The sequence below is a fragment of the Pistacia vera genome, unplaced genomic scaffold (genome assembly GCF_008641045.1).
Source record: "Pistacia vera cultivar Batoury unplaced genomic scaffold, PisVer_v2 Contig284, whole genome shotgun sequence".
NCBI lineage: Eukaryota > Viridiplantae > Streptophyta > Magnoliopsida > Sapindales > Anacardiaceae > Pistacia > Pistacia vera.
Genome location: NW_022196095.1, coordinates 1,157,877 through 1,175,777, shown reverse-complemented (window position 1 = coordinate 1,175,777; position 17,901 = coordinate 1,157,877). Strand labels below are relative to the sequence as shown.

At 33.7% G+C, this 17,901-nt stretch overlaps 2 protein-coding genes across 2 annotated transcripts; one reads left to right on the top strand and one right to left on the bottom strand.

Moving 5' to 3' along the window:
* Positions 1 to 1,512: 1,512 nt before the first annotated feature.
* Positions 1,513 to 13,706, bottom strand: LOC116134235 (pentatricopeptide repeat-containing protein At1g63330-like). Its single transcript, XM_031419906.1, is given in 3 exon segments — positions 1,513 to 1,775; positions 1,905 to 5,573; positions 13,607 to 13,706. Coding segments are annotated over 2 exon segments (1,791 nt in total). The 3' UTR covers positions 1,513 to 1,775; positions 1,905 to 3,882.
* A 3,152-nt stretch (positions 13,707 to 16,858) lies between these two features.
* LOC116134234 (secreted RxLR effector protein 161-like) lies at positions 16,859 to 17,623 on the top strand. The gene has a single exon (XM_031419904.1). It carries the CDS (start codon positions 16,859 to 16,861, stop codon positions 17,621 to 17,623), a length of 765 nt encoding a protein of 254 aa, XP_031275764.1.
* The last annotated feature ends 278 nt before the right edge of the window (positions 17,624 to 17,901 follow it).

Sequence of the window (17,901 nt, the reverse complement as noted above, 5' to 3'; positions counted from 1 at the left end):
TAGTCATCACTGGGAGTAATTCTGACATGATACATGATATAAAAAGGTTGCTTCAGTCCAATTTTAAGCTTAAGGATCTTGGGATGCTCTGGTATTTCCTTGGTTTAGAGGTGGCTAGGCTTGTTAAAGGTATTTCTTTTTGCCAGCGTAAGTATGCCTTAGAATTAATTTCTGCTACTGGTTTATCAAGTGCTAGACTTGTTGTTATTCCTCTTGACTAGCACATAAAGTTCACCTCTTTGGATTATGATAAGCAGTTCCATGTCATTGGAGATCCCTAGCTAAAATATGCTTCTGCTTATTAGCAGTTAATTGGTAAACTTCTGTACTTATGTGTGACTCGACCTGATTTAAGCTATTCAGTGAACTTGTTGAGTCAGTTTATGCATGCTCCTAAGGAATCACATATGCAGGCAGCTTTAAAGATTGTGAAATATGTTAAATCTGCTCCTGGTTTGGGGTTATTTTTTCCATCAAATGGTTCATTGTAGCTGCTACCTACTATGATTCAGATTGGGCTTCTTGTTTGCTTACACGAAGATCAATCACTGGCTTTTGTGTTTTTTTGGGTTCCTCTCTTATCTCCTTGAAATCTAAGAAACAAGTGAAAGTTTCTAGATCTTCTTCAGAAGCCGAGTATAGGGCCATGGCCTCTGCAATTTGTGAAATAGTTTGGTTGGTGCAACTGTTGACAGAACTTGGTTATCCTTCATCGTCTCCTATTCCCTTGTTTTGTGATAACTAGTCAGCTTTGCACATTGCCTCGAATTCGATATTTCATGAACATACTAAGCATATTGATATAGACTGTGATATTATTTGAGAGAAATTGTAGGCTAGTTTAAATGTAACTGTGGTTAACTGAATTAGTTGAGTTGGTTGAGTAAGTTGGAGTTCACTTCTACTTAAATGTACTATACAACAACATTTTGACGATGATGAATAAAATTCTTCTTTCTACAATTTTCCTCTCTACTGAAAATCTTATATAAACCAAGTGAGCTCTTATATAGCAAATAATGTTAGGGATGACAAAATGCCTCATAGGCTTAGATACCTCTGAGGAACCACCTATATTGGGACGGGATATTTGATGATCAGTAAAGATCCAATTGATTCACTTCATCAAAATTTGTAAGAATTCTAAAAATTATGAAAAATGAGAACAAGAAGCTTGTATATTTTGATTACAACGTATACAAAGCAAGAATAGTTGATCCGATGGCAGCTACCATCTAATCCTTCCATTTATTCCGATGTTAACGAATGTTGCATGTAGGGGCGGATCCAGCCTAGTTTTGTCAATTTTTTTTTTTTTTTTAATACTAATATATACAATTTATAGATTTTGGCCCATCTTAACAAAAATATTAATGGACAAAAATATTAATGTGCAATTAGTTTTTATTTTGACCCACCCTAACAGAAATTTCTGGATTCGCTACTGGTTGCAAGTAAATATAGTCATATTATTTTCATTCACTTGTTACCAATAAAATACAATGGTTTTCATTAATCGGCAAACTTTATTAATACAATAAGATACCTAGTTCTCTAACTATACTAATATAAAGAGAAGTAAATACAAACAGATAAAGGAGGAAGAGTTAAGAGGGGCTTTTGGACACCATTGAAACAGTTGGAGGACTGCTGTTCTAATTTTTCAGCGCATCAGATGGGAAGTTGCAGCAAGAGAGTGCTGATTTTCTCAATTGCTCTTCTTTATTCCATTTCCTGGCAAAACTGTTTTTGCTCACAGCTTTAAACATCCATTTCTGAGATAAATTAAAGTTAAGTACCAAAAAGAAAAGAGAAATCAGTGGATCCAGAAGATAATGGCAAAATTAATCGGAAGAATATGGTTGTGGTATAAAATATAAAAGAAACACCACAATTCTCTTAACCACAAAACAGTAAAATTTTAGAAGGCAATAGAAGAGTGTTTCCCCTTCTTGCTTTATCATCGGCAAAGACTTCCTCAATAATCGTAAGTATACTGAAAAAGTATGAAAACAACAGGCTTGCATCATCTATTTACTCATTTGGCAGTTGGTTTAACTGCTTTCTCAGCAGCAACATCCAGATCTTCTGCTGTCATTAGTGTCAAACAATTTTCCTGCAGAACCTTTAGTTCATGAAGTTTTATATCAGATCAAATTTCTCATTCAAAAGAGGTTTCATATCAGATCAAATTCCACATTTACCTCAAGTATCTCTTTCCCTGGTCAACATTTGTTTTTTTGGCAAATAAGTTTTATATCCAAAAGAAAACAGTTACAAAGTAACACGATTAGCCGAACCAAAAGGCCCAAAAAACAAACAAAACACAAGTACAAACGCCTTAGCAAGAGGACACGCAGGCTCAGAAGCAAAAGGAGCATGCAGGCTCAAACAAAGGCACAGACGCTCAGAAAAGAGCATACAGGCTCAAAAAGTCACAGAAGCTTAGAAAAGTCACAGTCCCTGGTCAAAATTACTGCCTTCAAGTTGAACTCGCACTGGTATTTTTAGGGTGATCTTCTATACAAGACCAAACAAAAATAATGCTATAACTCTTGGAGACAATTGAAATATTCAACGCTGGCCATCACCAACAATTTTCTGTTGTTCTTTCCATTTTCACATTAGTTGAGAAAATAGGCCATCCTTCCACTTATTCCAAGGTTAGCATTCACTGAAAACGATTGGAATAAAAAGGTGAAAATTGTAAGCACTATCATAGAAGATGAGTAAATGACGGAAAGTACAAATTTTAAGAATTGGTTTATATAAAATCCAAAATAATTTAATGCACTGCTCTCCTGTTTAGCAGTATTGACAATTCTGCTTGCAATTACATCACCCTTCATTCTTCCACCGAATATGTTTACCAAAATTGCTTAGATTTTCTCAATGGAAGTTAATATTAAATGCCTCAGCTACCTTTTCCACATAATCTGTGAATAAAAAATGAATCCCAGATGACACAAAAAACCCAAAATAATAATAATAATAATAATAATAATAATGATAATAAAAAGACACACACACACACACATTACTACTGGATGGTCAGACGAGCTCGCTTACTCAAAATCATTGACAGAGCAGAATATAACACAATACAAGCAGTAAAAACAGAGTATTGAATCATAACCTGCCTATGTCTAAAAAACTGTACCATTGCTAATCCAACACTATTCCCCATACAATTAAGTTTATGCTCACTTTCATTAATTTCCCTCACAGAAGAGTTAACACAATTTCTTTCACCATCTACAACCTTTAGCACCATCTTCATCAGTGGTTCTTTTGAAAACATCAATAGGCACCTATCAGAAACAAAGATGTGTTGGCTACATAACAATATAGCAACTCAATGGTCATGCTAAATCGCTAAAGATGAAGACGACAATTTACGCTAAAGATGAAGATGAAACAGAGTTTCATTACTCCTAACCTTATATCATATCAGAATTAAACATATTCAGAAGTTAATACACTACTTTGGTGTTCACGGCTACTGTGAAACAAGTTAATCCAACAATAAAAACTACATACACTCAACAGAACAAGTTCCTAAAAGCTTCAAGAATTCTGATATTATAAAAATAAATAAAAGAGACTTCCACCAACATCAACAGACTAGCATACTGGTATTTTGATTAAGAGGATTGAAATGTGGATTGCAGTCAATAAAACAACACGACTTAATTTACCCCATCAGGTTTTTAGTAAGACTTATCTCCAAAATAACTTCACGTATTTGACTTCTTCATTAAAGGATTCATATAAATACAATTACCACTATGATGATGGCACACACCTTTACATGGAAACTTTGACATCTGACAAGGTTCTCGTCATAAGTTGTACTCCCTTGGAAATACATTTACTCGACAATCAATGTCCCTCTGGCTCTTGGGCAGAGAATGACGGAAGCAACTTTAAGAACTCGCGATAAGTTTCATCCTTTACCAGTTGATCTACAATTATTGAAGCTATGGCTGCATCCGGCTTCAGATTTCTCTCATGCATTTTGTGAAGAATTTCAGCCACTTTTGAAGTCTCATTATTCTGCAAGAAACCACACATAAGCGTATAAAAACTGACTACATTTGGAGCACAACCGTTTTGCTCCATATCTGATAACAAATTACTTGCCATTTCTATGTTCCCTTCTTTACAAAGCCCATCCATCAGAATGTTATATGTCACAACATCTGGAACAAAGCCTTTATTTCGCAATCTGTGAAACAGTTCCCAAGCAATTTTGAGTCTCCCTGTTTTACGCAAGCCATCAATGAGACAGTTGAAAGTTGTGATGTTAGGTTGAATGTTTCCATTTTTTAAAGTATGAAACAGTTCAACAGCCTCCAAAACACAACCATTTTTGCAAAATCCATCAATGAGAATATTATACGTAATTAAATCGGGATGAACATTATTGCGTTGCATCTCATCAAATAGTTTCCTTGCATGTCCGACATTACCAATCATAAAAAGGCCAGTCAGCAAGGTGCTATAAGTAACAACTGTTGGCCTAACTGCCTTTGAAGTCATTTCCTTACAAAGACTCATAACTTCATCAACTTTTTTATTCTTGCAATACCAATTGATCAGAGTATTGTAGCTAACTACATTAGGCGTGCATCCCTCCTTAAACATCGAAGCAAACAACTCTTTAGCATCATCAATTTCATTTGTCAAGCAAAAACCGTCCATCAAAATATTGTAGCTAGGAACATCAGGCTTACACCCCTTACTTGCCATAGAATCAAATAGCTTTCTTGCATCGTCAATTCTACCTTCCAAGCAATAACCATTCAAAATTGTGTTATAAGTAATTGTGCTGGGGTGAACACCTCTATTAATCATCAGTTGGAGCAATCCATTGGCTTCGTCCATCTTTCCATTCTTACAAATTTTATCCATTACCACATTGTATGTCACTACATTAGGGTGTGCACCTTCATCCAACATTTCTATAAACAAAGTTTTCGCCTCCTCCACATTAGATGTATTACACAAACCATAAATTAGAGAGCTGTAAGTAACCACGTCTGGGTTAATGCCCCTAATCTTCATTTCTGAAAAAAAAATTTTTGCCTTGTCTATTAACCCATATTTGCAAAGACCATCAATAATTCTATTGTAAGTAACAATAGCAGGCTTACAAATGACACCAAATTCACCATCCCCGTTAACCATTTCTTCAAATAACTGAAGGGCATCAGTGATTTTTCCTGTTCAACACAACCCAGTAATCAAAGTCCCAAAAGTAATTACGTCAGGCGTACAACCAAAAGAACCCATTTTCCTAAGCAATTCAACAGCTTTCTTAATCTTACCCTCCATACAAATACCATTAATGAGACAATTAAAAGTCACAGCATTTGGGTAAAAACCCCTCCTAAAAATACTCCCCAAAACAACAAAACCATCATAAAGCCTACCTCTTTTGCATAAGATATTAATGACAATGTCCAAAATAATAAAATCAGAAAATAGCCCAGCTGAAACGAACCTCGAGTACAGCAAAAGGAGTTGATCATAATGTTGTTTTAAAGCGAATTTTGAAGAAACATTTTTGACTGAATTTGTGAATTGTGAAGGCGAGGAGTCGATATATATATATATATATATATATAAAATTTTTATATATTGAAAATTAATATATTCATTAACTATTAAATTATAACTAGACATGGGCCGCTAGATGGTTATCCAATATTTTTGAAATAGGATGTAAACAAATTTATTCTAACAAAATAAACTAATTAGATTAAGACATAATAATTGTTAAATTATATAAATTTTCAAATAAATATAAATTTTGTATATATACAAAGTTTTGTTAAAATAAAATTAATAATTTTATCTGTATAATTATTAATATTAATTATAGGTAGATGTCATTAAATCATTTATCCAACTTGAGAAGATCACCTAAATATTATATGGTCTAATTATATTTTTAGGTCATCATCTTGTACAATTGATATTATTTTTACAGACATGTTTTTGATAGACGATGTCAGTATTTTGTCGTGAATCGTATTAGAGGTGGGATAAACTGGTTAACCGAACTGGTTTATCCAAACCGAAAATCGAATCCAAATAAAAAAACCGGTCCGGTTTGGTTAAAAACCGAATGTAAACCGAACCAAAAATTTGGTTCGGTTTTCGGTTAACCGGTTTGCAAACCGATTTTCAAATTACCCTTTAATCCTTAAAACCCCTTATACTTAAAATTTATACTGACCTTCCGCAATTTCTGTAACTTATATTCATTTTCAAGTTGCATTGCGCAGGTATGTTTATTATATATATATTTTTAAATTATTATTGGTTTTTTTGTCTTTTAAATATACATTTTCTATATTGAAGTTCATTTTATATTGAATTGATAATTCAAAAAATCAATAAATAAAATATCCACAAATTGAACTCAAAGTCTATATCATCATAGTTCTTCTAAAATATGTTACATTTGAAATCTGCAACCAAAGGTTAAAACTTTGTCAAGAAAAGCAAAAAATTTGCAGGATAACCCATCGGGTATTATTAATAAGTCTACAAATCAATCAGAGAAAGAGAAGTTGAAAAATGTAAACTTTTAAGCAAGAGACTTGCAGAGCCAAAGGAAAAACTAATTTTGATTGTTGAGAAGAGAAAATGAATTATTTTATTATTATTATTTTACAAATTAAAAAAAATTAAGAATGTTGAGAAGAGAAACCACATAGAAAGCAACAATAACTCCAACAGTATAATCTGAAGGCAACTTAATTGAAGCATTGAAGAAGCCATAAAGATAAAGGTTTTGTGACACAAATCTATTTGCTGTAATTAGAATTGACCACCACCTATAGCAAAAAAAGCATTTGATGATAGCATCCTAAAGAAAGACGATAATTATAAAACCCACGAAACCCATAAGTTAAACAACAAAATCAATAAAAAGATATAGAACAAATACAATTAAAACTATATATCAATATATATTTGTTTTCCTTTGTCATCACTAAAATTGAATTTGTTTTATGTGTGTAATGATAAAATGAATGGTTGGGTAGTAGGTCAATAGTTATCCTAATTCATCATATAATATATCAAATTAAAGCCCTATCTTTCTAGTTTCCAAAGATTCAAACCGCTCATCAATTGGTGTAGCGATGTGGCATTCTGATGACACGTAGGAGTCAAATTTTGGAGTTGGCTGGTCAAAGTAATTTGTTAATACAAGAGGGGCAGTTCTGTCTTTTCCCTTCGTTCCAGAACCTAAATCGAATTAGGTTTTGTGCGCAGCTCATTTCTCTCTTTTTCTCTTTTGGTTAACAGAGAGAGAAACAGTTAGAGGTGCTGTGCTGGAAATCCAAGATCCGTCCATGGAATCAACGGTGATGGTAGGTGTGAGCTGTCCTTTCTGTTATAGCCTTTTCTTTGTATAAATTTGTACTGATTTTCTGCCTCTTTGGTATGTATGAGTGGTGAGAGCATCTGGGTATACGGGTGTGTAATCAGAGGGTTTGTATCGGGTTGATGCCTAAGGTGTAAAAGGGGTGAGCCGATTCTTCTGTAAGGTTTCTCAAACTCATAGTAAAGTTCTTTTCTGGTTGCCCTTGAAGAGTGGATGTAGGTAATCTTTCAGATTACCGAACCACTATAAATTTGGTGTTTCTCTTCTTATCTTTCTTTACTGTAATTGTTTTTCTCTTTTTATGCTTGTTATGGTTGAATGCACAATCTGGACTACTGCATGATTCAGTATGTTTTGGGTCTGATTTACAACAATTGGATTTTTATTGAGCAAGTTACAGCTAATTTACTATTGACTGTTCAATGGAAATCGAAAAACAAGAGAAATCAAAATGTGTGTGATAATAAAAGGAATGACTTGATAGTGAGGCTACAATCATCCAAATTAAGCATATAATATATCAAATTAAAGTCTTGTCTGTCTAGTTTCTAAAGATTCAAACCTCTCAGCAATTGGATTTTTATTGAGTAAGTTATGACCATCAATTGGATTTTTATTTAGTAATAGCGACAAAAATATTTTTGTCAAAAATATGAAAAGTGTAGTGACAAAAATTTAAGTCATTAAATTTTGAGACCTTATATAATTTTTTTTGTTAATATTAAAAGTGACAAAAATATCTTGTCAACAATTTAAAAGAGTAACAAAAGTTATTTTATATCAATTTGACCTGACAATCAAATTGATATATATATTTTACATTTAATAAATAAAATTATAAATAATTACCATTTTTTTCCCACAATGGAACGTACAGCTATTATCATTATTAACTTGAATCCATATATTACTTTTAACTTAAGATGAAATATATCAAGGAAAAATTTATTAAAATATATAAAGTCACAACATTATAATTTTAATAAGCGTTAACACAATAAAACTAAAGATAGTCTACTACGGCTATTTTATTGATAAAATTGAAAGCACCATGTGTTGATGGTCTCTTCATGATCATTTTTTCATTTTGCAAAAAAAAAAAAAAAAAAATGTCATAAGAATATATATATATATATATATATAGAGAGAGAGAGAGAGAGAAGAAGAGAGAGAGAGAGAAGAGAAGAGAATAACTAACCTAATATTACATTGATTACTAGAGAGGCTTTTAATTAAAACATAATTTTCTTTATTACTTCATTATATTAAAAGGTAAATAAAGAAGAAAGCTAGAAAACGTCACTCTCCTTGGTGTTTTTATTTTGTAAAGTGTTATAAATGTTGCGTATAGAAACCTTTTTTCTTATTAAATATACAAAAATATATAATCTTCTTTATTGTAGACCTATATATGTATTTTTTAATTTAATTTAAAAAAAAAAACTAACTCTAGAGATAGTATTTTATTAAAAATATCAAAACTAAATATACTTTCTGATAATAAAAAAATATTGTGCAAATTATGAACTTACATTACCTTGATAGGGCAAAGAGATCCCCGAAGGGAAGAACTGCATACGAATTTCATCAGAGAGAACAGAGGATGGCGATCATATGAAAATTTAAGAGTGTGATAAAATATCCATCAAGTCTCCAATACTTTGTGTGGCTGCATCAGTCACCCATGAACCGCTCTCCAAGTTAAACATGGCGTTGAAATACCCTGATGAATTTTCCCCGCTCTCCAAGACTAATGAACGATTGAAAAATGTGACAAATATTGATTATTCTGATGGAATAAAGATGCAAAGCTTTTAATATATTGATTATTCTGCAACCTTAAAAATAGTTGACATGTCTAACTGAATATAAGGCACAAACAATCACACCACAAAATCATCTTACCAACATGAGAAAACTGATGGCACAAGAGAAAAAAGTGAAAGAGATGCGTACAGTGAATTTAGGAAGCCGGATTTTGTATACGTCTACAAGTTCCATCATTAGATTAAATAGGTCAGAAAAAGGCACATCCAACACCATTCCAGCAATTGAAGGATCTTCCGCTCCATAAGAGGGTTGCATATTATTATGAAAATTAATCCTTTCCAGAGATCTATGCAAAAAAAAAAAAAAAAAAAAAAAAAAAAAATGATTTATCAATAAACAATACACTTATGTAATATTTATCTATTCTGAGAGAAAAAAAAAAAAAAAATCCATCAGTATTACATCTTCGGAGCACATCACAAATTCTCAAGTCTGGTTAATCCTGTTTCCATCATTAAGATTTAGAAAAAAGCTGACACCGGTAATAAGTTAGAAGTGACAAGACAAAATACCTAGTACTGCACTCATAGATCAAACCAATACCAGTCTCCAATACTGATGGAATTTTCCTCTATTATTATGATGAGAAAATTTGTGAAGTATAAGAGAAGATATATAGTTTTTCTAAATGAAAAAAGTGACGAGGAGACTTGGTATTTGGTTGATCAAATGGGATGATAGAAAAAGAGAGACTTGGTATTTGGTTCTTGGAGATAATCTTTTTGAGCTCGACTTAATGCCATGATTGTCGTATAACAAAGAAAATGATAACAATGTTGAAAAAATATGGAAAGAAGATGAAGGATTGGGAAAAGGAAACAGAATAAAAGTAATTAGGTTATTCATTTCGTAATATATACTTGACTTTAATAGAATATATTTAAAATAGGAAATCACTTAAAATAGAATTCGATTTTTAATTGTAAATATATAACTAAGTTGAAGCAGGAAAGATATTTAAAATAGGAAAGATACTTAAAATAGTTTAGAATTTTTGTAATATATTTGACTTAAAGTATGAAAGATATTTAAAATAGGAAAGATACTTGAAAATAGTTTAGAGTTTTAATTTTATACTTTAGGAGGAAATTAAAAAATAAATTACTGCCTCCTAACTTGCCTCCAAAATTTTTCCCTCCAACCAATTTCATTTAAAAACAATTACTTGAGTTACCACAATCAACCAACCCAGGTCTAACCCCTAATCAAATTGGGCTTATTGTGAAGGAAGACCACCCTCTCACCCTTACCTGCTCACCGTGAGTGGGACCACCACCCTCATCGGGGACGGGACCCTTAAATAGGTCGCTGTAACACAATCCGTCAGGCTAAGAGAAGTAACACCACATTCACACAAATTATATTGTTTAGCCCTTCATAATTTTTTATAAATTTTACATGGCCTCCTCAAATAAAAAATATAATTCTCTTGTAAATATAAATTGTTCATTGATTACCCAAACTCATGATTATTTGAAAAGTAATATTAATTAATAAACTAGATGAGCTTGTTATTCATTTTTTAATATTACTTAGTGTTGGCAAGAACAAAATTCAATGCATATATAACAATTTTTATTTTGTTACGATTGTATACTCTCTTTTCAAGTTTGGTAATATAGATTTTTTTTTTTTTTTCACTTAGTTTATATTGCTTATGTATTTAATTGATTTAACGACCCAAACTTTCAATTAAGCTTTTTTTCAGGTTTTTATATCTATTATTAATAAATTACTTATGCTTATAAAAAAATATAAAATGTCTATCTTTAATATATAAAATATATTTATTTGTCATAACTATAATATTGTAATTGATTTTTTTATATAATTTCAACCTAATACTATTCATCATTTACAGCATATATATTCTCACTCACCCTAAAATTAGAAGTTTGAATCAATTCTCAATCGAAGTTCTTGCGGCAATAGATTAGAAATGACACATTAAATTAATAGAGTATTAACTAAACCACATCAAACTCCACCTCAAGGGTAGCTTGAATTGCATAATATACCCCAATTTTTTTCTAATTTTCTATGATCATATACTATGTATATTTTAGTATGTACAATCCAAAAGAATGTAAGTATTCCAAAGAGGAGAGACAACCGCCTGTAGGTCTAAAGATTATGTTATTCATTAAGCAAATATTGATTGTAGGGTCTTTTCTGATATTAATTAATTTATCAAGTTTATTATCTAGAGTATTATTAGAAGTTGGTAGTAATTGCTTTGTCTAAGCTTATAAGCTGGTCAAACTAGCTTTAAGCTTTAAAATTACTACTGTGTTTATACTTTTTTGAGCTTATAAGCCAAAAAAAAAAAAAAAAAAAGTTGAGGGGAAGTACTTTTTTTTTTTTTTTAGAACATCTTCTTATAAGTAGTTTGACCAAGTATTACTACATTATCCTTGTTTAATTTTAAAATTTTATAGTATACTCTTTTTTAATGTAGTACACTTTTTAGTCTTTTTATAATAAAATATACTTATAAGCCACATTTTACTAAACACGTCAACTATTTATCAGTCACTTATAAGTACTTTAACCAAACACGTAATTGCTTAAAATTTCAATTGCTTATAAGTTAATTTTCATAAGCTCAAACAAACACCTCCTAAAAATATTATTCATTATAGAATTATGATATTAAAGCATTAGAATTGTATTTTTATTGGATTATGATATATTCTAATACGCTAAAATGGGGTTTTTTTTTTTCTTTTTCCAAATTAAGAGTAAAGTGTGTGCAAAGATAATTGGTGGAGCTGCTAAATATTAATGAAATAAATAAATAAATAAATAAATAAATAAAAAGACCAAAGGTTTTAAAAACCCATTTGAAAAAAAAAAAAAAATAGACAGTGGGATTCCAACCCATGCACTCTTCTCTCAAATGTTCCCCTTAAACTCTCGGGCAAACCTGCTCATTTATTTTTCTTTGCTTACTAAGAGTATATATTTATTTTGTTTGATATATTTATCTATAGAGTAATACTAGCCTTATAAATAGGCATATAAAGAGCCATACAAAGAGACAAATCCAGCCCTTGGAAAAAGGGAGAGAGAGAGAGAGAGAGAGAGAGAGAGAGAGAGAGTCATGAATTTCAAGGGCTGGATTTCTCTCTTTATATGACTCTTTATATACCTCTTTGTAAGATTAGTATTACTCTTATCTATAAATACAAAATCATAGCTAAAGTGTGAGGGAACGATTGCGTTTTTAGGCTGTTTAAGTATTAGCGCTAAACTCACTAGGAGAAAGAAGTAAGGAAATATTCCCTCCCTACTAGACTTGTCTAAAGATGAAAAGATGGATAAGCCACTCTCTCCATCCGACTAAGCTTAGCCTTCACCTTGGCACCTTGCCTTAGTTCCTTGCTTTGGTGCTAGCGTATATAAAGTAGTAGACTACGGCTCCTTTTAGCTTTCCCTTTCTTTTTGTTTTTCTCTCTTCTTTATAAAATAAACAAACCCCAAAACAATTTTCTATTTCCAAACTTCTCTCACAAGCGACATGGTTATTGTTGGATGATGGCTTGAAACGCTGTCGTATTTGCACTTAAATGGAACGACGTCGCTTTGATCTAAACGACAGAAACAATCCTGAGCGTTGATGAAAAGAAGATCCAACGGCTGAAATTCAATCCTAATGTCAACCATATAAAAGCAGAATTATTTTGGCAGTTTATGCATTCGATTCATTTTTCATTTTATACAAGTCTCTCTCTTCTTCATTAAACACCATCTTTGAGCCTTTAGGGTTTTCAATTTGGGTTGATGGATCCTGTACTGTTGATTGGTGACTGGGTCAAGTCATTCTAGTGTATTGTATACGCTGCATTTAGGGATTCGAAGGTATCTTTTAGGGTGAGTTCGGGTTGAAGAAGGGGGTTTTTGAGGGATTTGTGTTGCTGTGTGTGTTAAACTGTAATCTTGACAGTATTAGTACAGCGAGCTCGTGTGATTCTCGAGTTCAACGTGGACTAGCTTGCTCAAATATAGAGCAGTGAACCACGGTAAATCTGGTTGTTCTTGTGTGTGTTTGGTGTGATTCTTGTTCTTGATCTGTTTCTATTTTGGTTGATTCTTTTTGTGAGTATTTATACAGTGGTATCAGAGCCATTTCTTGGAATTAGGGTTTTGAAATTAGGTTTGAAAATTAGGGTTTTTGGAAATTGGAGCTTTTTTTTCGAAACTGTGTTCCTCTAGTCTCCAATAGATCTAGGAGTCAAATTTTGGTTAAGTTCAAAGGTATATGGCTAGAAACCAGTAACCGCCTTAAAAACTACTTGGCAGTAATTGGCAAACTCTGGTGTACAACGCCGTACCTTCGTAAGTGCTAAGTTCTAAGAGGTATATGTTGGAAACCAGTAACCGCCTTAACAACTGCCTGGCAGTAATTGGCAAATTCTGGTGTAACAAAGCAACGTACCTTCTTAGATTCTTTGTTGTTTTCTTTATTTTTCATTATATTGTAATGAGTACCACTTGTATGGAATCTCCCATATGATGGGAAGATCGTTTTGGGAGTTGGAAGAAAAAATAAAGCATTGCTTTCTCACAACAAGGTTGCCATCGCACTGGAAAAGGACTCCAAAAAATGGCTAGAGGAGAAGTTGAAAAAGAAAGAGAGATCAATGAGGAGGCATACAATCTTAATCAAATCTGTCTAACATCCTTTGGAAGGTAGATGGAATTGAATCACCGATTAACTCTGGGGTACTCACTACCTTGTATGCTTTGCAATCTGCCCCCAACCTAGCTTTCTAAAGGGGTTTTTATTCTCTTATAAAATGGATAGTGCTAAAGTATAATGAAAACTTAGATGGTTTCTAAAAATGACCTTGGTCCTAAAAGGACACAGATAAGCCTTAGGAAAAACCACCTAGCTATGATTCTATTGAATTACCAAGTAATAAAGAATGCCTTATATACTCAGGTACTGTACCAATCTTGACCTATAATAGCAGGACTTAGGGCTAGAGAATTAGATTTGAAAACTCAGAAACGGAATGGCACAAATCTGTTTGTTAAGAGTAGACAGAACCTGTCACACTGGCAAGGAATCAAATAATCAGGGGGCTAGAAATAGAAAAAATGGAAGGGCATAACAGCATAGAGAGAGTCCAGAAAATGTTTCTTTTGTATAAACTGGCATATTAAAGAACTTTTGAGTGGATTAAAAAGCAAAACAAGGGAATACTGAGAATAACCTAGCTACTACTAGAAACCGGTAGAGAAGCCTGAAGTCCTTACTGTGTCATGAATGACACTGGTGAAGAGTGGGTGCTGGACTCAGGCTGTTCATTTCACATGAGTCTTAGGAGAGACTGTTTCTAGGATTTTGAAAATGTTGAAAATGAAATTGTTTACAGGGAATAATAATACTTGCAGAGTAAAAGGGTAGGCACTGTGACTCTAAGGTTAACACTGGAAAAGTGGTAAAAACTAACTAGGGTCAGATACATACCGAACTTAAAAGAAACTTGATATCCCTTGGCACCTTAGATGATCAGGATGTTGTTACAAAGCAGACACTGGATGCTTGAACATATATAGGGATAACAACTTGATACTGACAGGAGAGAAAAGAAATGGCCTTTATATCTTTGTGGGAATCATTCCCAAAACTGTTTTAACTCTGTGATTACTTCTACTAACTTGTCCAATACAGAAAGTGGCATCTTAGATTAGGCCACATGAGTCAAAGACGCATGGACATTCTAAGAATAAAAGGGCAGTTGGTAAGGACAAGACCACATCCCTCGAATTCTGAGAATTTGTTTTTAGGGAAATAGCATAGAAATAGTTTCACCAAAGGGCACACTAGCCACTAATCCACTAAATACATTCACTCTGACCTTTGGGGACATGGAAAGTAAAGTCTTATGGAAGAAAATTACTTCATGTCTCTGTGGATGACTACAGCCGCAAGGTGTGGGTATACTTATTGAAAACCAAAGATCAGGCCCATCTAGGTTTAAGGATTGGAAAACCTTAGTAGAGACAAATGGGAAAAAGGGTGAAGGTTCTTAGAACAACATGGCCTAGAATTCTGTAATCAAGAATTTGATAAGTTTTGTTGTGACCAGAGGTTTTAAGACATAGGACATAACCTATACCCACAACAGAATGGAGTGCAGATGAATGAATAGAACCCTCTTGATAAGGTTAGGTGCCTGTTAATAACCTCCAAACTCCCCCACCTCATTTTGGGGAGAAGCTCTTACAACAGCTGCTTACCTGGTAAATAAAGCTCATCTACTGCAATAAACTTAAAGAGCCCTGAGGAAATATGGACAGTAGACTCCCAACTTTAAGCCACTTGAGAGTTTTTTGGGTGTGCAGCTTATGCACACACCACAGGATCAAATTGGAACCAAGGTCAACCAAGTGCATATTCCTGGGTATCAAGAAGGGACCAAAGGCTATAGACTCTGGGATAGAGATACTTCAGGGTTAAAATCATGTGTAGCAGAGATGTCATATTCAATGAGGGAGTTTTTCCTAGTAAGGAAACTAGAACCAAAACTGCCCCAGGTCAAAACAATGATCCCTTCACCCAACCTAAAGTTACACCAATTGAGGTGGAGCTTCCTGCCCAAACTCAAACCAGCCAAAACTAGAGCTGTTATTGAACATGGAGACGAAACTGGACAAACTGATCCAGAACATAAGGATGAATAGAAACAGTAGATAACACTGAGATCCAACCTGAACACTTGCAAGACTACCAGCTTGCAAGAGACAGAACTAGAAGACAGGTAAGGGCACCTATGAGATTATTCCTATGCTAACCTAATATACACTGCCCTCCTTGCAGGTACTGATATCAAAGAAAGACCAAAAACCTATGAGGAAGCCTGCAGACAAAGAAAGTGACCAATGGAAGGCTGCAATGGAGCTGAAATGAAATCCTTGGAGTGAACAGAACCTGGAAGCTTGTACCAAAGCCTAAGGATCAGAAACTTGTACAATGCAAGTGGCTGTTCAAACTAAAGAAGGTATCACTGATAAGGATCCCCTCAGTATAAGGCTAACTTAGCAAGGTTTCACCCAAAAGAGGGAATTGACTTCAAGAAGTCTTTTCCCCAGTAGTTAAGTAAAAACCATAAGGCTTATGTTGTCCATAGTAGCTCACCAGGATCTAGAGCTTGAACAATTAGATGTCACAACTGCATTCCTTCATGGAGATCTTGAGGAAAGATCTACATGAGCCAACCCTTAGGTTTCATAGATAAAGGGCCCCTATCATGCCTACCTACTTTTGAAATCCTTTCTATGGGTCTAAAGCAATCCCCTAGACAATGGTATAAGAGGTTTGACACCTTTATAGTAAGTATAGGATTCACTAGGAGTAAATATGACAGTTGTTTCTACTTTGCTGTTTTAGATGAAATACCTATTTACTTACTGTTGTATGTAGATGATATGTTACTAATAAGTAAATCAAAGCCTCTGATTTGTGAGTTAAAGAAGAAACTGAATGCAGAATTTGAAATGAAAGACCTAGGGGATGCTAGAAAGATTTTAGGCATGCAAATTGATAGAAACATGAGTAAATGCAAACTAAAAATTCACCAGTGTTCATATCTGCATAAGTTAGTAGAAAAATTTGGAATGTCAAGGTCCAAAACTGTCTCAATGCCTTTAGCAAACCACTTCACATTTAGCAAGGCCCAATGCCCTAATATTGATGCTGAGTCAATTAGAATGGAGACCATTCCCTATGCTAATGTGATTAGATCCTTGATGTATGCTATGATTAGCACTAGGCCTGACCTATCATTTGTGATATCATTGCTGAGTAGATTCATGTCCAATTCTGGTATGGAACATTGGACAGCCCTGAAGTGGGTACTCAAATATGTTAGTGGGTCTTTAAATGTGGGACTGGAATACTATAAAAGATCTGCCTCACTTGAGCTGGATGGTTTTGTAGACTCTGATTTTGCAGGTGACAGGGACACTAGAAAGTCAACCACTGCATATTACTTTACCTTGGGGGGCAACTGCATCAGTTGGAAGTCCCAATTACAGCCTATAGTTGCATTATCAACAACCGAGGCTGAATATGTGGCTGTAGCTGATGTATTTAAAGAGGCAATATGGCTCAAAGGGATCCTGAGTGAAGCAAAACTGATTGAACTAAGACCAACCATTTTTTTAGACAGTCAAAGTGCAATACATTTGAGTAAGAATCCAGTGTACCATGAGCGAACCAAACACATAGATGTTCACTATCACTTTGTGAGAGATCTGATCACTAAGGGGGAGATAATACTCAATAAGGTTCCTACTGAGCACAATCCAGCAGACATGGGTACGAAGATTGTTACAATTGCGAAGTTCAAGCATTGCTTGAACCTACTGTCCATTCAGTAAGCAACAGTAACAAGAGAACAATGAAGGACTAACTAAAGGCAAGCTGCACTAGCACAGGGGCTGTTTTTCAACCCATCAAGGTGGAGACTATTGGATGATGGCTTGAAACGCTGTCGTATTTGCACTTAAATGGAACGACGTCGCTTTGATCTAAACGACAGAAACAATCCTGAGCATTGATGAAAAGAAGATCCAACGGCTGAAATTCAACCCTAATGTCAACCATATAAAAGCAAAATTATTTTGGCAGTTTATGCATTCGATTCATTTTTCATTTT

Excerpts from the sequence above, each read along its gene's own strand:
- LOC116134234 (XM_031419904.1), top strand. The coding sequence starts at position 16,859 with ATGTCAAGGTCCAAAACTGTCTCAATGCCTTTAGCAAACCACTTCACA.